Here is a 22,276-nt window from a genome sequence, read left to right on the forward strand (position 1 = left end):
AACGTGACACTCGCGCACTGACCTCACCCAATTTCTCCACACCATTAGGTTCCCCTCTATTAGCCCAGAGCAGAGAACCCTCCTGGAGGCCCCCATCTCCCCCGACTGCATTGCCGAGGCACTTGCCTCCCTCCCATCCTCCAAAGCGCCTGGCTCAAACGGGCTGCCCCTGGAATTCTATACTCATTTCCAAGACACGCTAGTCCCAGAGCTGCACACATTGTACACTCATATGTTTGACACAATGACCCTCCCTGCCTCCATGGGTGAGGCCCTTATTGTCCTTATACCCAAGCCTGGTAAGGATCCCTGCTATCCGGAGTCATACCGCCCAATTTCTCTCCTGTAACTGGACGTAAAAATCCTGGCTAAAATTTTGGCCCTGCGACTCAATAAAGTTATCCTCAGCCTGATACACCCTGATCAAACGGGGTTTTCCCAACAAAAACACCGCCTTTAATCTCCTTAGGCTCTTTATGAATCTGCAGGCTACCCATGATAACACTGGCTCCCGGGTAGTGGTGAGTCTAGATGCCGCTAAGGCGTTTGACTCCGTTGAATGGAGTTATTTATGGGAATGCCTGGCCAACTTTGGGTTTGGTCCTAACTTCATTAAATGGCTTCAGCTTTTGTATAGCGCTCCCACTGCCCGGATCCAGGTTAATGGCAGGATTTCGGATTCCTTCCCTCTGTCTCGGGGTACCTGCCAGGGATGCCCACTGTCCCCCCTTTTGTATGCACTGGCGGTTGAGCCATTGGCCATTGCCATTCGTGCTCACCCGCACATTAAGGGCCTGCGCTCGGGCCCTCTGACGGAAACCCTCAGCTTATACGCCGACGATATGTTGTTATATCTTGAAGACTCGGGTCCCTCTTTGCAGGCGGCCCTACGACTGATAGAGCAGTTTGGGGAATATTCTGGATTACGGATTAGTTGGTCCAAGTCCCAGATCCTCCCCCTAGATTTGGGACCCCCGTCCACTGATCAGGCGGCACTGCCCTTGGTCAGGGCAAGTCTGATAAAATATCTGGGAGTGCAATGTTCACGATCACTAACTGACTACACCCTCTTAAACATAGAACCCTTATTCACCCTGCTCAAACAAAAAACCCAGACTTGGTCCCGTTTCCCCCTTGGGGTGATGGGCCGTGTAAATCTGGTCAAAATTATCCTCCTCCCCAAGCTGCTCTATACGTTCTGGCACGCTCCCCTGCGAATCCCACTCAGAACCTTCAAATCCTTGGAGGCCCTCTTAAAAACGTTTATTTGGGGCTCGTCTCGGCACAAGCTCTCATGGAGTGTTCTGAAATGTCCTTCCCACCTGGGTGGTGCTGCCCTGCCAGACCTGTACTATTATTACCTGGCCTCCCAACTGTCCCACTTCTATTATCTCAATCAGATTGACAAAGATCGCTACGCCATCTTGGTATGCTCTCCCCATTCGGCTCCGGTCATACACCCACTCCGTCTCATTATGCGTGGCCCCCGGGGACTATCCGCCCCGGGGAGAGACATGCTGTCCCATCATTGTTTGATTTGGCAGCAGGCTACGTCCATTACTGGGGCCCCCAGGTTTCACTCCCACTTAAAGATGACTTCAACCTCCCTAACCGAATGTTCTTTAGATACCTTCAGCTCCGCCATGCCCTTAACTCCCAATTCGGCTCCCCTATCCCCGGGCTTGAGACACTCCCGATAGCAACAGCGGTGTTAGGAGATGACCCTAAACAAATGATCTCTTTCTTCTACAACAACCTACTCACGCCGGGGGCTACCGTCCGTGCATACCGACTTAAGACTAGATGGGAGGCTGACGTGGGGGTTATCGAGGACGCGGACTGGGAAACTGCGCTAGACACCCCTAAATTGGTTTCCCCTAAACTCTCAGACAGACTTACACACCTTTACATGCTGCACAGGTCATATCTAACCCCTGGGCGACTGTCCAAATTTAGATCTGGCTATGATCCGACATGCCCTAAATGTGGTGATCCCCAGGCCACGTTCTACCATCTCCTTTGGTCCTGTCCTGAGCTGCAGGCCTACTGGAAACAGGTTGTTGACTTCCTCCACGACCAAATGGGCTCCCCACTGACGCTCTGCCCTCGCCAGTGTTTGCTGGGGATTCTCCTCATACCTGAGGAGACAAGGATTCTGACTACCTTCCTGCAGGAGACTCTATATCTTGCCAGACTGCAGATAGCCTGCACCTGGTTGAGCTCAACACCCCCCACTGCCCAGCGGTGGAAGGCGGCAGTCAACGCCACTCTCCCCTATAAAAAATTGCTGTATATGCATAGGGGTTGCCCGGGCAAGTTTGCCAAGATATGGGATAAGTGGGTGGGGGATTCGGATACATGTACCGCCTAGTGTAACCTGTAGCTGGTATGCCTCCTAAACCTACTCAGGGTCGGCCCGGCGAGCCCTGTTACCCCTGTAGCTGAAGGTGGGGCCCCTGCCCCCAAGATGATGGTTCCATGTTCCCCCCCTCTGAACTACCTTGCTCGAGCTGTGATGTGGTTTACCTGTGACTCCCAATCTCTGAGGTCCTCTCTTCCCCCTTTCTCTGAACACACCGCACTGCCTTTGTTAATGTCCTGTTAAACTTGTAAGCACAGAACTGTTTCCTCAGCCTATGCTATTGTTAACAGCTGTTTTATCCGTATATTTGGTGCATGTTGCACCCCACATGTGTTACTGTCATCCTATGTATTTTACATACTCAATAAACGTTCCTTTTCGTAAAAATAATTATTTATAGTTATTTATTATATTATAATTAATGATTTTGTGTTTCAAACATTATCATACCTGGGATGTCTATTAGACTCTTGTTTGGACAGATTTAAGTGAGTTATTTCTAAGAATTACAGGCCTACAATATAAAACGCCAAATTTCTATGCAAAACAATGTACTGCTTTCAGCATCAAAAATCTGACATAATCATACCCCCAGGGAGGTTAATAATAGACTTCACTGTGCTTTTAGGCATTGATAAAGCCTTTGCATTTTTTTGTATCCATCTCCTGACTTGTGCCTGTGCACAACTTTATCCCGGAAATCTTACAGCCTTGCCACCCATAGTTGATTGTTTCAGTTGCACTACCAAGGACTGAAACGCTCCAGGAAATCTCTTTTAATGCTGAGCTAATCAAAATGACTACAGATGATCACAGTTGGAAGTCAAATGGCTTTATGTGCCATTGAGAAGGTGATTAGCTACACCTGATATTTTAGGAGGGGGTGATCCTTTTTCCAACTCAGTGATTCTGTTTTTGAATCTTTGTATTTTTTTCTGACATGTTGGTGCTATATCTTTCACTTATGCCACGTACACACTACTGGACTTTTTCGACAGCAAAGGTGCGACAGAGCGAATCCGTCGGACAATTCGATCATGTGTGGGCTCCATCGGACCTTTGCTATCTAAAAATCTGACGGACTTTAGAAATAGAACATGTTTCAAATTTTGTCGCCAAAACTCCGCCAGACCCAGTTCCTAACGAGAAATCTGCTCGTGTGTATGCTAGTCCAACAGATTAAAACCAACGTTAGGGCAGCTATTTGCTACTGGCTATGAACTTCCTTATTCTGGTCTGGCCGTACGTCATCACGTTCAAATCCGTCGGACTTTGGTGTGATTGTATGTGGCCAAGTCTGTTCATTCGGAAAGTCAGTCGGAACTCCGCCGAAAGTCCGTCGGAAAGACCGTCGGACCTAGTCCGTCGAAAAGTCCGCTCGTGTGTACGCGGCATAAGATGTTATAATTGAAAATACAGCTGGATAAAACAAAAACTGTGTCTATTTTCATTTCAGGCTGCAAAGCAACAGAATGTGATTATTTGAAAGGGGGTGATTATTTTCTATACCCACTGTATTAAATATAACATCTGCTCCAAGTCAGTCCATACATAGTCAAACCAGCAGAACTTCAGTTCAGATATAGGCTTAATCCCACCCTCCACCATATTCAAATTAAGAAACAGGAAAGGCCTTGTTCTCATGGTATGATTTGATCCATACCCCATGGATGGCTGTGTATTGCCAGCACAGGGATGCATAGTGCATGCGTGTATCCCCGTGAAGGCAGGACAAGCAAGTGGGTAATTTAATCCAGAAATGGCTATTCCAGATGTATATATTTGTTTTTTATTTGGTTTGTTGGTGTTTAAATACACTATATTTCTAAAGTATAAAGTATAAACTATATAAACTATAAGTATCAGATTTCTCAAGAAACAAAGGCAAGAAATCTCAAATAATATAAAATCTACACGACACCACATTCAATTTAAAGCTTCCCTAATATGTGCTGCCAAGTCTCTGCAATACTGTCAGTAACAACTGTACATATGTCAATGCTTCCCTGACCCAACCTGACCCCGTCTATGCCAGTCATTAAGCCTGTTGTGTGGTAACTTGAATTGCTGATTAATGTCAAGACATCTGAATCCATTTGTGTTTCTCCTTGTTCCTAAGGTCCTTAATATGCTACTGTGATTATGAAACAATAACATGGCTCTATATATAGTACAGTGCATAGTGTGCATGAGATATAAGTAACTAGACATTTGTATATCTCTGCCTAAGAGTACACGTAGACATAGGGAGTTCCACTCTCTCTATTTACCCTGGTGACCTTTATCACCAAAAGTGAAAGAAAATTCCATATTTTTTTCTTCTTAATAAATTCTTTATTTGAAGAAAGACAGACAGTCCTCAAAATGTCCCTATCATACATATCAAACACACATAATAAAAATGCCATTGTAGGATGGGTCTCACCCCACAGTCCCTGGATATAATCTGAAGTTTGGAACCCTGAGGATGGCCACTTGCTGACCAGTCACATACCTTGTACGTCACTGGACTTTAAGTGGTTATACTGGGACAATGCCTGCAGATGCAGGCATCATCCCATTACCATTTGTTAGATATGATAGTGGGCTCTCTTGTAAAAGCAATCCTAACCACTAACTAGCCACTAGATTGTTTTAGCAAGCAGCGAGAAGGGACACCCCCCCCCCCGCCTTCTGCAGCTTTACTGGGATCTCCTGTCCCACTGGGAGTACCGATGGACCAGATCGGCTTTGTCTGACTCTGTGATGTGGCGATGACCTGACATAATTTCCGGTTTACCCGGATGTAAACTGTGCCATTTTCAAAAGCATTCAATCACACCAATCTTGGTGTCAGCATATGATTTTAACCACTTCAATACAGGGCACTTTCGCCCCCTTCCTTCCCAGCCCAATTTTCAGCTTTCATCGCTCTTGCGCTTTCAGTGACAATTGCGCGGTCATGCTACACTGTACCCAAATGAAATTTTTATCATTTTGTTCGCACAAATAGAGCTTTATTTTGGTGTTATTTATTCACGACTCCGTTTTTAATTTTTTGCGATATAAGCGCAAAAAAAGCGGAAATTTGGAAAAAAAACAATATTTTCTTTTTTCTATTTTAAAAGAAATCCAATAAAATCAAATGTTGTCATAAATTTAAGCCAAAATGTATTCTGCTACATGTTTTTGGTAAAAAAAATTCAGTTTAGTGTATAATAATTGGTTTGTGTGATCACGGACATATGTACGCAAATGATCATGCACATATGTGTGCAGGTGATCATGTACATATGTGTGCAGATAATCATTGGGACATATGGTTTTAGTGGGACATATGTGGGGGACATGTTTTTATTATTAGGGACATATGTTTTTATTATTTGGGGACATGTATGTTTTGGGGACATGTGTGTTTTGGGGACATATGTGGGGACATTGTGTTTATACTGTGTGGTGTGTTGTGTGTTTACACTAGACTGATGATCAGTGAGTAAAAAGCTGTAAAAAGCAGCTCATACTCACTGATCATCAGCTGGCTGCAGCGATCTGCTCTCCTCTCCTCAGCAATGACTTCTGTGTGAGGAGAGGAGGAGCCAATTGCCTAGCAACCGGCTGTTTGTTTACATCACATGGCGGCCGTGATTGGACACGGCCGTCATGTGATCAGGAGGGCCAATCACAGAGCCCTCCTGCCAATCTGAGATGCGCCGTGTCCGGGTGACACGAGCACATCGGGATTGCGCCGCTGCGCGGGCACGCGCACGCGCGATCCCGCTCCTTCTGAAGGACGTTCCTGAACGTCCTATCAGAAGTAGACGGCTCCCACCTGGCCGTATATGTGCATTGGCCGGGTGGGAAGTGGTTAAGGACAGAGACGGATTCGCTCTGTCGGACCTTTGCTGTTGAAAAGTCTGGTTGTGTGTACGTGGCATGAGTGGCAAGACATAAGACCAACATGTCAGAAAAAAAAATACAAAGATTCAAAAACAGAATCACTGAGTTGGAAAAAGGATCACCCCCTCCTAAAAAACCAGTTGTAGCTAATAACCTTCTTAATGTCACATAAAAATAAAATTAAAGCGATCGTTGCCCCCCGTCCTCCAAGCCTCTTGCCCAAAGGCAAAAGCATGTGTCGAATTCCACATGCATGCAAACAGCGATCGTCCCACACATGTGAAGTATCAACAAGAAAGTCAGATCATGGGCAGTAATTATAGCAACAAATGCCCTGTGTAAATCTAAAAAGATGAAATGTTTCTCTTTAAAACAGGTCCCTTGTTTCACAGGCAGTTGAAACAGTTTTAGGGTCTCTGTTTGTATTGGCTTAATTTCTGCAGTTTGTTGATAGGCCTAGAGCAAATGGCCTGTTTGTTTAATAAGACATCTCATTGGTGCAAGAATTGCTCTACCACGAGCACCATACAGCTTCACAAGCTTGACAACGATTACACTCAAAGTAACCTTGAAAATGCTTGTAGCAATGAAAAAAACCAAACTAAAAAATGCAATATATTTTTAAGAATGAATAAACTATAAAATGCAGACACGCATAAAAGGTTGTGGAGGTCTTAATGTGGTATTAAACCCAAAGTAAACATTTATTATATTGCAAAATTGCATTCATTTTCTTTTTAGGCTTTCTTTCTTCTATATATATCTGGTGATCTGGCCACTAAGTCTGTTGTTTTTCAGAAGAGCAAGCTTTCCAGCAGAAGGTATCAGTTACAGGGATGAAACAAACCCATAAACACTAGCGGGGGTGCTTCCAATGATCAGCTTGTATTTATGTAAAACCCCTCCCCTCAGACTGTGCTGCTGTCCAAATGTGCCCCCTGTGCTCATTCGTCCAGAGTGGGGGCACTCTAATACAGGCAGTGTGTTACTGGTTAGATCACCAGGGGAAAACAGAGGGAAAAAGCCCAAGAAAAGAAAACTGATGCATCCACCACTAATGATTGCTAAGCTGCATTACATTACATTTTTGGCTTTGGGTTTAATACCGCTTTAAGTAGAGAGAGGTGTGCGTCTGCTTTATGGGTTTTCACCATTTTTCCATTCTTCACTTTACTTAGCTAAGTGCATATTACAAATTACTACTGGGAAAAGTTTATGTTCTAGGAAAAGAGTGAGTGACGGTCTATATGTTAATTTGTTATAAAATGGAAAAGTCAAATGAAAATAGGAGAAATTGATTGAAAGCAAGCTCATGTTTATTTAAAATGTATTTTTATTAGAAACATCATAGTCTGATTATTTAACACCACTTCCAGAGAAAATATATTTATTTAGATATTTCGGCTGTGTATTAAATGTATTTTATAGTACATCTTAATCAAAACAGCCCCTTTAGAAATGAAAGTTAAGGCTTGCCAGGTCTGGGATGCTCTACCCTGCAGGCCTTTTTTCACTGCTGAAGGAATTCAAATAGATTTATCGCTGTAACTTATATTAAAATGACAATATCATACAGAGGTGGTTTTTGCGATAAGACTTTCAGATTATAACAATGCAAAATAAAAATTAAAAAAAAATGTATAACTTGAAACATGTTTTTGTATCCAGTTCTTTATCTTTATTTTGCTAAGTCCTTTAAGTACAGGATTTTTGATAAGACTATTTCTTCCCCATAAATTGGTGAGTAAAATTAGCCAGATGCCGGGTACACACGATCGGAATTCTCCATCCAAGGCTTTTCCGACGGAATTCTGATGGAATTCCACTCAAGCTTGTGTTGCCTACACACGGTCACACCAAATTCCGACTGTCAAGAACACGGTGACGTACAACACTACAACAAGCCGAGAAAATGAATTTCAATGCATTTGAGCATGCACCAAACTGTTTCCGAGCATGCATAGGAATTTTGCGTGTTGGAATTGCTACAGACAATCAGAATTTCCAATGGAAACTTTTTCCGTCAGAAAAATTGAGAACATGCTCTCAATCTTTTGCAGGCTGAAATTCCGCCAGCAAAAGTGCGATGGAGCCTACACACGGTCGCATTTTCCAATGAAAAGCTCTCATCAGTCTTTTGCTGGCCGAATTTCCGATAGTGTGTACGCGGCAATAGGACAGCTGTCTCTAAGAATGACAGACAAAGAGACAACTAGCTATTAATTGCACTACCAGAATTTGTTCCTTCTAGTGAGACTGACCCAACAGACATCAGTAATATGGGGATTTTTGCATGCAAGATATAGTCATTTTTGTACAATCAGTACAATCAGATTTCAATATGCGAGTCCTACTTAAGATGTTATAACCAGTGAACCTCTAGGACGGAAGTTGAGTTGTAACTTCACATTTTGCTCCTGTACTCTATGTATATGCCTTTAAGCCTAGTACACAAAATGTGATTATTGGATGACTAAATTGCATGCTAGTCTCCATATTGAAAACCAATAGGTTACTAATGTATGAAAATTCTCATAGGACAATAAAAATTCTTAATTGATATAATGTATATGTATTGTATTTTTCAACGAAAACTGTACTGATTAAAATGAAAATCGTACGATCTAGAAAATGTTCGTGTTTGTCCCTTCAGATAATTTTGGAAGAAAGCTATGTACTAACGATCAGATTATTGTACGATTGCTTCTAAAGTGCTATTTTTTGTACGATATTCTGATCGTGTGTACAGGCCTTTACAAACTCCTTAAATTGCAACAATCTAATTCTCTGACTATCCCCCCATCATCCAACTATTTCACGCTGTCTAAGTCTTTAATGATGCAGTATGATTTTGTAACAATTTCCACCCTATTTCAATGCATTCTCTGTTTTGATTGCGAATCTAACTGCCAAAAGTCTACTGTGTTCCCGGCAGCACTGGAGGAAAATGTGAGATATGCCAGTGCTTCTATTCAGTTTTAATGTTTCAAAGAGGAGAACTCTATTTACTCTAATGCCAACGGCAAAATTGTCTTGGGAGGAGAACCACTGACAGGCATTTTCCCTACAGTACTCAAGGTTCTGTGAAGTTCTAACAATTGCATCCTTGTTCCCACAAAGAGTATACTGGGGATATACTGTATACAGCATTCCTTATAGCTGTGAACAGAGGTTTTATTGCATTGCCAATAGTTGTTAAAACAAATTAGATGTACTAGGCAGCACATCTTGTCATCTATTTGCATGCAGTCACACCTGTGCATTAGAAATTGCAGTGCCTTACAGTTTAACACAGTGCATGGTGCATTTTATACATTTGCCTGCTTTTTACATTCGATTTCCTTTTTTTTTTCTTTTTTACTATCCACCCTGAAACCATGGACATGTAACTGACATCACTCTAATTAAAATCTGTATTGCATTTTTTGCTCTTTACCATTGGCTATAATTGTACAGACTCTTTTTTTTCATAAAGCACACATAACCCCATTGGGATTGATTTACTAAAGGCAAATCCACTTTGCACTACAAGTGCACTTGGAAGTGCAGTCCCTGTAGATCGGAGGGGGACATGCAAAGAAAATAAAAAACAGCATTTTTGCTTGTACATGATTGGATGATAAAATCAGCAGAGCTTCCACTCATTTCAGATATACCCCTTAAGCCCCATACACACTATCAGTTTTTCTGCTGAGTTTTTCCTTCAGAGTTACCAAAACCATATAATATGAGGTCAAACCTTAGCAGTTTCAATGTGTATGCGATCAGGCAGGCCCTTGCACTACATGGTTTTGGTAAACCTAAAGGAAAAACTCAGCAGAAAAACTTATAGTGTGTATGGGGCTTTAGATTTACAGCAACTGCGCTTCCAAGAGCACTTTCAAGTACACTTGTAGTGCAAAGTAGATTTACCTTTAGTAAATCAACCCCCAGAGGTGTAAAAAGTAGGATTTTGCAGAAATGCAGAACACTGTACTGTAACACAACCCATTAATTTGAAGAGCCTCATAGACTATAATAAAAACTATTTTCTTTGCACTTTTGAGGTGGTGGGAATATGCACATTTGTGCAGTTATAATGTAATGGTGTAAATGTGCTGCCATGAAGACCAAGGAACTCTCCAAACAAGTAATGGTGTGTACAGACGATCAGACTATCCGGCGGACTTAGCCCCCGCCGGACTTTGAAGCGGAGGTCCGCCGGACTTTCCAAATGAGCGGACCTGCCCACACGCGACCGGACTTTTCCGGCGGGCTAAGTCCGGCGGACAACACGGCGGACTATGGCGGGAGTCCGCCAGACTTTTGAAATGAATGGACTTGCCCACACACAGAGGAAAGTCTGTTCATTTTGAACGCGGCTCCAGGTAGACAGGACTAGTGAAGGAAATCAATGTCGCCGCCTTCAGCGGCGAGATTAACACCTCGCCAGCTCCGTCACCTGGTATGGGCTTAAAGGGGAAGCCCTACGCCGAAAAAACGGTATGGGGGTCCACCCCAAAGCACATATCAGACCCTTATCCGAGCACGCAGCATGGCAGGTCAGGAAAGGGGGTGGGGACAAGTCCCCCTCCTGAGCCATACCAGACCATGTGCCCTCAACATGGGGGGTGCCCTCAAAGCACCTTGTCCCCATGTTGATGAGGACAAGGACCTCTTCCTGACAATCCTGGCCGTTGGTTGTTGGGGTCTGTGGGTGGGGGGCTTATCGGAATCCGGCCTCCCACCCTATGTGAATGAGTATGGGGTACAATGTACAAGGTACAATGTACCTCTACCCATTCACCTGGTGAAAAAAATGTAAATAAAACACAACACAAGTTTATCAAATAATTTATTGCACAGCTCCAGGGGTCTGCTTCCGACTTCGGGGGTCTTGTCCCCCTCTTTGGTTCTTCTTGCTGGGCCTCCGCTTTCTTCTCCCAGCTCTTTTACTAGCGGTGGCCCAGTCTTCTGTCGCCGCCGCCGCCGTCTCTTCTCTTCTTCTCTTCTTCCTTGAGATGTTGACTCGACGCTCTCTCTGGCCACAATGACAGGGACGCGTTGTGCGGCGACTTATATAGGGACAATGGACGGGGTCACTGGGTGATGTCCCCGCCCCTTATGATGTCACAGTCAGTGATGCATTGTGTTGGCAGCATCATGCTGTGGAGATGTTTTTCAGCATTCGGGCCTGGGAAACTAGTCAGGGTTGAGGGAAAGATGGACAGTGATAAATACAGGGATATTCTTGAGAAAAAAACTGTACCACTTTGTGGGATTTGAGGCTAGGACGGAGGTTCACCTTCCAGCAAGACCCCAAATACACTGCTAAAGCAACACTTTGAGTGGTTTAAGGGGAAACATGTAAATGTGTTGGAATGGCCTAGTCAAAGCCCAGACTTCAATCCATAGAGCAGGGATATGCAATTAGCGGACCTCCAGCTGTTGCAGAACTACAATTCCCATGAGGCATTGCAAGACTCTTAGAGCCACAAGCATGACAGCCAGAGGCAGAGACATGATGGGACCTGTAGTTTACAAACAGTCCGCTAATTGCATATCCCTGCAATAGAGAATCTGTGGTCAGACTTAAAGATTGCTGTTCACAAGCGCAAACCATCCAACTTGAAGGTATTGAAGCAGTCTTACAAGGAAGAATGGGCAAAAATCCCAGTGGTAAGGTGTGACAAGCTCATAGAGACTTATCCAAAGTAACTTGGAGCTGTGATAGCCGCAAAAGGTGGCTCTACAAAGTTGTGGGCATGTTCTGTAAATTAAATGATGCAAATCCTCAAACAATCCATGTTAATTCCAGGTTGTGAGGCAACAAAACAAGAAAATGCAGTTGGGGGGGGGGGGGGGGGGGGTTGAATACTTTTGCAAGGCACTGTAAATGTCAATGCTGTATATTTGGTGCATGTTGTCTTTGAAATGATGGACTGTTCAGAGCAGCAGTGAGATGTGAACAGTGATTACTTCTAAAGAAGCTAGCATTGTGGATTATACCCTTTAAAATCCATAGCTTCAAGTACAGATCTCAAAATCTGACAACCATGAAACCTGAATGAGGTGTCCAAGCAGAAAGAGAGGTGGAAAAGGAACTGGTGCATGAAGATGGTGCTGCTATGAATGCATATATAGATATAGATATATACACACCTACACTCACATATTACACCATAAATGTATAAACATACAGGACCTCAATAATAAGTGTGTTTTTTCAGAACAGAGTTTTTAGTTTTGTTGGAGTTTGCCTTTTGTCTATAAATATCAAGGCATAAAACAATAAAAACATCACAGTCACTTTTATCAAGTGTAAATTTACTTTGTGAATGAACTAGTGAAAATACATTCACTAATATTGTAAATGAATGCTAATGGTAATAATAAAATACTGAAACATTTGCAAAACTAGTTATGGAAAATCAGCATGATCGAAATCCAATATTAAAGTGACATTAACCACTTAACCTCCGTTAGATTTACCCCCTTTCATGACCAGGCCATTAATGCGTTACGGCACTGCGTTATTTTAACTTACAATTGCGCAGTCGTGCAATGCTGTACCCATATAAAATGACCTTTTTTCCGTTACAAATAGGATGTTGTTTGGTGGTATTTGATCACCTGTGTTTTAAATTTTTTGTAATATAAACAAAACATGACCGTCAATTTTGAAAAAAATAATAATAATGTTTTTACTTTCTGCTATGAAACCTATCCAATAAAAAAGTTGAAAAAAATCGAATGCATAAGTATTATAAAAATAATTAAAACTAATTAATAATCCATTTAGGCCAATATGTATTTTGCTAAATATTTTTGAGTTTGAGAGTATATTGATTGGTTTGCGTAAAAGTTATAGAGTCTACAAGCTATGGGACATTTCTATTCATTTATTTTTTACTAGTAATGGCAGCAATCAGTGACTTATAGAGGGACTGCAATATTGCGGCAAACATTTGGACACTGACACTTTTGACACTTTTTGGGGACTAGTGACACTAATACAGTAATCAGTGCTAAAAAATATGCACTGTCACTGTACTAATGACACTGGCTGAAAAGAGGTTAACATCAGGGGAGATCAAAGGGTTAACTGTGTGCCTAGCCTGTATGCCTAGCCTACTGTGTGGGGGCTGCTTTTACTAGGGGAAGACATGAAACCTTGTCCTTGCTTTGCAGAGACACAGGATCTTGGTCTTGCCTCCCGTCAGAAAGGCAATCTGCCTTGTTCTTTCTGTCTGATTGATGATCGGCGAGTGGTAGTGGACATCGAGTTTGTGGTGCCCACTAATCAGATCCCGCTGTATATAATCACACCCAGAGCAAGATACCGGCAGCACGCATTCGTGCTTGCTGTCCGGAAGTGCAGGATCCGCTGCCGCTCTGTGGCAGTAAAACTGCTATAAGGAGGTCAGCAAGTAGTTAAAGGCTTTCCTTTTTTTCCCCTTAAATAATGAACATGTTATACTCACCTGCTCTGTGCAGTAGTTTTGCACAGAGCAGCCCAGAGTGCCCCCAGAGTAAGCAGCTTGCAATAGGGGCACCCAAGTAGGCTTGTTCCTGAACCGCAGATCTACATGTCCATTTACACACAGAGCCGCGGCTTGGTCCTCCCCCTTTCTCTCCTTATTGGCTCACTGGCTGTGATTGAAAGCCATTGGCTCCGGCTGCTTTCTCAACTGATGAGAAGGCCCTAGGCTCTCGTGCACATCACTGGATTGAAAGCAAGCTCAGGTGAGTATTAGGGGGGCTGGGGGCGCTGCTGCACAGAGAAGGTTTTTTACTTTCATGAAGGTAAAAAACCTTGAGCCTTTAGAACCACTTTACTGTGTATGTTACCCCAACATTTCATACTCCTGATACATAAGTATGTTACCATGTACTTGTAAAAATATGCTGCTCTCTTTGCATTGCTTCCTTTGTGTGAAATTCCTGGAGATCCTACCAGTCTCCCTGCTTTCCTCTTTCAAACTGACCACATTCATCCCAGTGAGCATCTCAGTTCGATGCTTCAGCTATCTAGGTGAGTATGTATGTTTGTTTTGGTTTTCCGCATTTCTCTTTTAAGAGGATCAGCTAAGGTCTGTCTGTATACTTAAAGTGGATGTAAACCCACTCTCATCCTTTCTAAACTACTGCAATATTGGTTATCTAGAAATATATACATGCCTCCTGCATGTTTACTTATCTGTCAAATGTCTCCCCACTGTCTGCTATGAGACCCCAAAAAATGCAGATTTTGTGGGTGGTTCTGTTTTCCAGGGCTCAGTGGGTGGAGTCGTGATGTCAGTAGACTCCCCGCCCACCTCTACACTCCCCTTTACATGCATTTTCTCCTGTGTATTTCTTACACTGAACTTCTGCCATGATCACTAACATCCAGTCAAAACCCAGAAACGACCCCATATGACTTCAGCATGCCAAATCATGCTGAGGTGTGAAACAGTCAATCGTTCCAGAGCTGCCGAAGAAAGGAGTGTGGTGGAAATTAAAAAATAATGCATGTCTTAGGCTAGTGCACGAGATATGTAAATCGCCTGTCAATCACAGCAAGGGGGAAGAATGGACAAATATTTCACAGTTTGTCCATTTTATTTCACTGAAAAAAGATATGAGGATTGCTCAGAGCTGGATTAACTCTTTGTGGCAAGACTGGGCTCAGCTGATCTGAAATCCCATACTCTAATCAGTTCCTCTATGATGTACAAAACCTGGTTGGCCCTGCCTGTTCCTGGGCCCCCCTTAGTGTGCTGACCATGGTAATAATGACTGCTGATCCATGATACCGTGGTCAGCTTACATGCCTCTGTCATTCTGCTGCTCTCCTCTTTCCCCCTACCTCCCTGCCTGTCAGCTCATGTCTGTGAGGCTGTGAGCGATCTCTTCCCCTTCCCTCCTGCTGCTATTAGGAGCTAGCAGTAAAGTCAAATAAAGATTACTGCCAGCCCCTCTGTTCTAAGCTACATTACCCTGTGTATATGTTTGCATAAAATTGCGCCTGTAAATAGTCATCTTTATTTGACTTTACAACCACTTTAAACTTTGACAATAAAACCTAGAAACTGGTTGCTTACTAAGCACAGCTGCACCAGATTCTGTGTGCACCAGTTTTAGTAAATCTCCCTCTAAGTTTCAGCTCAGTGCCACAAAAACATTCCCCATTTTAGAATTTTTAATATCTTGAATATACATCTTCAAACTGGTGCATACAGACTAATAACCAAATACAGTGCCTTGTGAAAGTATTCGGCCCCCTTGAACTTTTCAACCTTTTGCCACATTTCAGGCTTCAAACATAAAGATATAAAATTTTTATTTTTTGTGAAGAATCACCAACAAGTGGTACCTGGAGGAAACCCACGCAGGCACAGAGAGAACACACAAACTCCAGGCAGGCAGTGTCGTGGTTGGGATTCAAACCAAGAACCCTTTTTACTGCTACGCGAGAGTGTTAACCACTACACCACTGTGCCGCCCAAGTTTCTACCTGCGCATAATCTACCTGCACATAATCTACTACCTGTTGCCTATCATATCTCAGAGTGTATTTCCTAATGGTAACAACAGCAGAACAAGCATGTGCAATGTGTGCCAGCATAACCCATTGTATTCCCCCTTTGGGAGTTTGTGTGACAGGGTTACAAGAGAACAACTGGGAAACAAAAGAAGGCTGTTCATGGCAGGATTACCCGGTATTATGTAATGACAGTTACAGGTAAAAAAGAAAAATGACTTTAGCAATTGGGATTACATATACTTTAAAGCGGTTCTTCACCCTAAAGGGGAAGTTCCGCTAATCTGATCCCTTCCCCCCCTCCGGTGCCACAAGCAGCACCTTTCAGGGGGGAGGGGGGTGCAGTTACCTGGATAATCCAGGTATCTGCACCCACTTCCGGGCAGACCGCCGCAGACCCCCGCAGACACCCCCCCATTGTGTTCTGGGAAACACACAGTTCCCAGGACACATCGGGGACCAGAAGAGACGCGCAGCGCGACTCGCGCATGCACAGTAGGGAACCGGGCAGTGAAGCCGCGATGCTTCACTTCCCGATTCCCTGACAGAGGATGGCGGCGGGGGCAGCAGCGAGATGAGCGATCGCTCGTCATCTGCCGCCGACATCGCTGGACAAGTGTAAGTGCAGTGCAGGTAAGTATGATTTTATTAAAAGTCAGCAGCTGCAATATTAGTAGCTGCTGGCTTTTAATATTTTTTTTTTAGGTGCAGAACCACTTTAAGTGGTCTGAGGGTCTGGGGTTATAATTGACATCAATTTCTAGTTAAAGCCAAATACAATCCACTTTTTTGGAGAAATGTTAAAGGGAAGAGTGCCTGTGGCAAATATTTTGGCTTGCCGTTTTTATGGACAGCACAATCAGACTCATACTTCTAATTCCGCTATAATTAGAAGACAATGATTAAATCAATGCACACAACACTGATGAGGGTTATAAAGTCTTACATGCATGACTGTTGAAAGCTAACGGACACAAAAAAAAAAAAAATCACCTGTGAAAGTCCTTGTTTTTTTTAGCTAGAGATCATCTATTTAGGAAGGGATTATAATGTGTTTGTGATATATTTGAGGAGATGATGCATTTTTTAATTATGTTTTACTGACAAGGTCATTTTCAGTTAACTTTCAAAATGGCAGGTGAAAGTACTTATAAATATATACATGTACTACACTTTCTATACAAATGTGATGCTGTTCCATTGCACCTATTCGATTTTGGAAGGTGCCTGCGATAGCACATTAACAAAAACATGGTTGTGACCACTGGAGCTTATACATGTATCGAAATTTAAATTTCTTCCGGTTCCAGCTGAACTGGCTGAATCAATCCATGTGTACCCCTCTCTGTTCAAAAAAAGCATTGGACTGTTGAACAGTCCTGCTGAAAAACTAGTATTCGATCAGTGTATTCTGATGGGGGGAAGTCCCTGCTGTCAGAATACAATAGCGCAGTAGAGGAGTTCCCTGCATCCACATCCCTTGTGTGGATCTTTCACAATATAGCAGTTTATCATGCAAAACACAGATTAACCACTTTAAGAATAAATCAGAGCTTGCGTTTTAATATAATAATAATAATACATAGGCAAAAAGGACATTCCTGATGAAACCTAGACTACAGATGAGCAACTTTTGAATATGTGGGAAACCAATAGGCAATTATTAAAATAGTCCAATCCTGACCTTTAAAGTAGAACTATAGGTAAAACTTTTTTTTTCATTTCGATAGAGCAAGGGAGGGTTATAACTCCTGTAAGTTATTTTTTTTCCTGTACATTTTTTTTGTGTCCCATTTCAGAGATTTCCTTTCACTTCCTGTCTCACAGCCAAACAGGAAGTGAAAGGAAATCAGTGCAAATTAGGGGAATCCTTTGGGGACCCCTTAGGTCACCAGAACTAGTGTCCCCATTGGATGATTTCTCCTTTATTGCTTTTCTGGAGACATCCCAATGATATTGGTAAACAGGAGAAATAGAGAGGGTGAATGGGCAGGGGCACAGCCAGCAAAAAAAAACAAAAAAACTGACAAGTGTTCTAATCCCTCTCCACTCTATTTAAAAATATGCAAACAAGTTTTGCCTTTAATTATACTTTAATTCGCAGTGACTACCTGTAGCGTATGTCATCCAGCCCAAAGCCACACCACCAATCCCTGTCAAATACAGGGAAGCCGCAAAAAAAAAAAAAAAAAGTCACGTTTTCTTAAGTTAAATAAAGAATATTATTTATTAGCGTAACTTACCGACATGATACTTTCTGGGTTGAATAACTAAATTCACATGTTCCGTGTACACAGTATCCTACATAGTTTTCAGAACATGGCATGTAATTGCCTATGTAGTCATCTTCCCTCTGATCACTGGAATCTATAATAGGAAGCATAAGCACATTTGATTTTAATGACAAATTGGTATCACATTGATATGCTGTCACTTCCAGACCAGAGGCAAGAAAACATTACTGCACTGCTGGAGAGAATTGGATGTTTTATATGCAGCGCTGCTTGCAAGATGCAATTATTGTTTCCCAGTTGTTGTAATGTTTCCCATTGCACCATCAATGAGTTGATCAGGCATTCTGTAAATTAACAGTCTCTCTTCAGCATAGCAATCACTCCAAAAGAACAATCTTTCAGACTTTAGACTCTCACAAACAAGACAGTCTCTTACAATAAAAACCTCTTTCCAACAGGGCAGTCTTGCTATTGATAACGGCTCTAACAGGTAAGTCTCTCTGTTACATACAGCAGCAGTCCCTATCAGAACAGGAACTCTTCTTTTAGCACGGCAAGTTTACTCTAAGGGAAAATATTTTTTATAAGGAACTCTCTTCATTCCAAAGAGTCTGATATGTGAGTTTCTCTGAGTTATCAGCTCTGGGTGACTTACCCTTACTGAGGAAATTGAAATACTTTTACAGATTCTAAAACAAATATATTCATATGCAAGATAAGTCAATATGAATAAACCTAGTGTAAGTAGATTGTTAATTTGTCCCATTGGTAATATGCAGAATAGAAACTTAGAAAAAGAAATATGGCTTGAAAAAGTTTGGGGGAAGGTAGTAATCATAAATAAATATCTTGCACGAAATATTTGTTTGTGGGACAAAATGTGGCACAAAAATAGCATTTTGTCACGAAGGATGACATACAAACCTATGTGCTAACTGTGGACAAAAATAAATAGTTGGTACTAAATCTTGCACACATTTGTCACACATGTACAAACATAAATAGATGCACTATCCCTTTAGATCAAGTGAAATTTGACAAACTAAAAAAATTTAATAATAATCATACCATAATATAAAGCTCATATACATAAATAACAAACAATATGCAAAAACAGATAAGTGAAAGTCGCACTGTAAATAAAGCAATCCACTTTGTTGGAAGATCTTGTGACAATAGGAGAGTGCCCACACAGCAAACAAAAGTGTGCTCCAAAGTCGTCCCTAAGATCCTTACCAAATATACTGTATACGATCTCCAAATGAGATCAACTGCACCTAACTGACACACAGCTACAACACTTGAGTATCCTGATTAAACAGTGATCCTGAATTAAACTCACTGGACATTAAAGAAACAAAGGAATAGATCCCATAGCGTAGTGTTTGTTTTTGTTTTGTTTTTAAAGTTCAGTTCAGCATAAAAGGATGATAAACCAGCGCATGTACAAGAGAGCCGGCACAGCTGCAAGTCGCATCGGTGTGTGATGACATCACATACCAGGCCCTGCACATCGATGTGACTTGTGGCTGTGCTGGCTGTCTTGTGTATGCACTGGTCAATCATGTGTTTTTTTAAAATAATAAACTGAAACTTTTTTATTTAAAAATGCTGAGAGAGAGAGAGATATCATTTTGCCTCTGTACAAATCATTAGTAAGACCTCATCTGGAATATGCAGTTCAGTCTTGGGCACCTCTCAAAAAGGATATCGGGGGAACTGCAGAAAGAGCAGAGAAGGGCAACCAAACTGATGAGATGCATGGAAGAGCTCAGCTATGAGGAAAGATTAGAGGAACTGAATTTATTCTCTTATTCTTCTGTAGGCCGTTTAGCCGCATCAGGCACTTAGATGTTAATTTTATTCGCCAGGATAATAATTTATATTATTTGGTATAAATATATAATAATTTATTTATTAAATATAATAATAATTTATTTATTAAATATAATAATAATTTATTTATTAAATATAATAATAATTTATTCTGGCTATTGAAATGAACATTTAAGCGTTAGGCGTGCCTAGTAGACATGTGCAGAGTAAAATATTTCGTTTCGGAATTTCGTTTTCGTCTGAAAACTTAATTTATTTAGTTACTCCCGAAATTCGTTTTTATTTATTTCATTTTTCGTTCAAAAATTGCATTCGTCCGAAAATCCACATGAATCACGGTCGAATCTGTCTTTGAAGGCTTATGGTGTCTGTCGAATGTATAAAGAAGATTCGACGGAGCTAGTATATAGCATACTTTAGAACCCTATTAAAGTCTATGGGACTCCAACGTTCAAAATCTAAAGTGCTCATTTTAAAGGCTAATTTGCAAGTTACTGTCCTAAAAAGTGTTTGGGGACCTGGGTCCTGCCCCAGGGGACATGGATCAATGCAAAAAAAAGTTTTAAAAACGGCCGTTTTTTCGGGAGCAGTGATTTTAATAATGATTAAAGTGAAACAATAAAAGTGTAATATTCCTTTAAATTTCGTAGGGGGGGGGTTGTCTATAGTATGCCTGTGAAGGGGCGCATGTTTCCCGTGCTTAGAATTGTCCCTGCACAAAGTGTCATTTATGCAGGAAAAAAAGTCCTTTAAAATCACTCGCAGCTATTATGAATTGTCGGCTCCCGTAATACAGAGAACACTCATTGAAAGTCATTGATAAAAAAATAAATAAATAAATTAAAAAAAAAGCGTGGGGGTCCCCCAAATTCAATTACCAGGCCCTTCAGGTCTGGTATGGATATTAAGGGGAACCCTGCCTCAAATTTAAGAAAAAATTTGACGTGGGGTTCCCCCTAAATATCCATAACCAGACCCTTCAGGTCTGGTATGGATATTAAGGGGAACCCCGCGTCAAATTTAAAAAAAAATTGACGTGGGGTTCCCCCTAAAAATCCATACCAGACCCTTTATCCGAGCACGCAACCTGGCAGGCCGCAGGAAAAGAGGGGGGGACGAGAGAGCGCCCCCCCCTCCCTCCTGAACCGTACCAGGCCACATGCCCTCAACATTGGGAGGATGCTTTGGGGGTCTGTGACCCCTCAAAGCACCTTGTCCCCATGTTGATGAGGACAAGGGCCTCATCCCCACAACCCTGGCCGGTGGTTGTGGAGGTCTGCGGGCGGGGGGCTTATCAGAATCTGGAAGCCCCCTTTAATAAGGGGACCCCCAGATCCCGGCCCCCCCCCTGTTTGAAATGGTAAGGGGGTACAAAAGTACCCCTACCATTTCACAAAGAAAGTGTAAAAAATGTTTAAATAAAACAAACACACTTTTGAAAAATTCCTTTATTAAAAATAAAAAAAAGATTCCAGCGGCGGTAATCCACTCTTGCTATCCATCGACGGACGGTCATATCTCCAGCGATGTCTCATGTCATCCAGTGCAGCGCAGCATCCTTCTTCTGTCTCCGTGGAGGAGACACTACAGACATTCCGGCGGCTGACGTTTGTTATATACGGAGGGCGGGGCCACCCGTCACCTGACCCCGCCCCCCTCGGACGCAAGGGGAAACCCGGGGTTCCCCGTGACGTAGGGGTGACCCCGCCCCCCTCTGATGTAACGGAAACCTGCCTGTGTTACATCAGAGGGGTGCGGGTCACCCCTACGTCACAGGGAACCCCGGGTTTCCCCTTGCGTCAGAGGGGGGCGGGGTCAGGTGACGGGTGGCCCCGCCCTCCGTATATAACAAACGTCAGCCGCCGGAATGCCTGTAGTGTCTCCTCCACGGAGACAGAAGAAGGATGCTGCGCTGCGCTGGATGATATTAGACATCGCTGGAGAGATGACCGTCCGTCGATGGATAGCAAGAGTGGATTACCGCCGCTGGAATCTTTTTTTTATTTTTTTATTTTTAATAAAGGAATTTTTCAAAAGTGTGTTTGTTTTATTTAAACATTTTTTACACTTTCTTTGTGAAATGGTAGGGGTACTTTTGTACCCCCTTACCATTTCAAACAGGGGGGGGGCCGGGATCTGGGGGTCCCCTTATTAAAGGGGGCTTCCAGATTCTGATAAGCCCCCCGCCCGCAGACCTCCACAACCACCGGCCAGGGTTGTGGGGATGAGGCCCTTGTCCTCATCAACATGGGGACAAGGTGCTTTGAGGGGTCACAGACCCCCAAAGCATCCTCCCAATGTTGAGGGCATGTGGCCTGGTACGGTTCAGGAGGGAGGGGGGGCCGCTCTCTCGTCCCCCCCTCTTTTCCTGCGGCCTGCCAGGTTGCGTGCTCGGATAAAGGGTCTGGTATGGATTTTTAGGGGGAACCCCACGTCAATTTTTTTTTGAATTTGACGCGGGGT

At 42.7% G+C, this 22,276-nt stretch overlaps 1 protein-coding gene across 1 annotated transcript in view; it reads right to left on the minus strand.

Moving 5' to 3' along the window:
- Positions 1 to 22,276, minus strand: part of TMEFF1 (transmembrane protein with EGF like and two follistatin like domains 1) — a 382,225-nt gene that overhangs the window by 24,524 nt on the left and 335,425 nt on the right. Inside the window, exon 8 of the mRNA XM_077491996.1 lies at positions 17,987 to 18,110. Within this exon, the coding sequence (XP_077348122.1) occupies positions 17,987 to 18,110 (124 nt within the window). The remainder of the gene's footprint in view (positions 1 to 17,986; positions 18,111 to 22,276) is intronic.

Source organism: Lithobates pipiens, unplaced genomic scaffold, assembly GCF_037356315.1.
Source record: "Lithobates pipiens isolate NorthernLeopardFrog02 unplaced genomic scaffold, aLitPip1_a1.2 Scaffold_19, whole genome shotgun sequence".
NCBI lineage: Eukaryota > Metazoa > Chordata > Amphibia > Anura > Ranidae > Lithobates > Lithobates pipiens.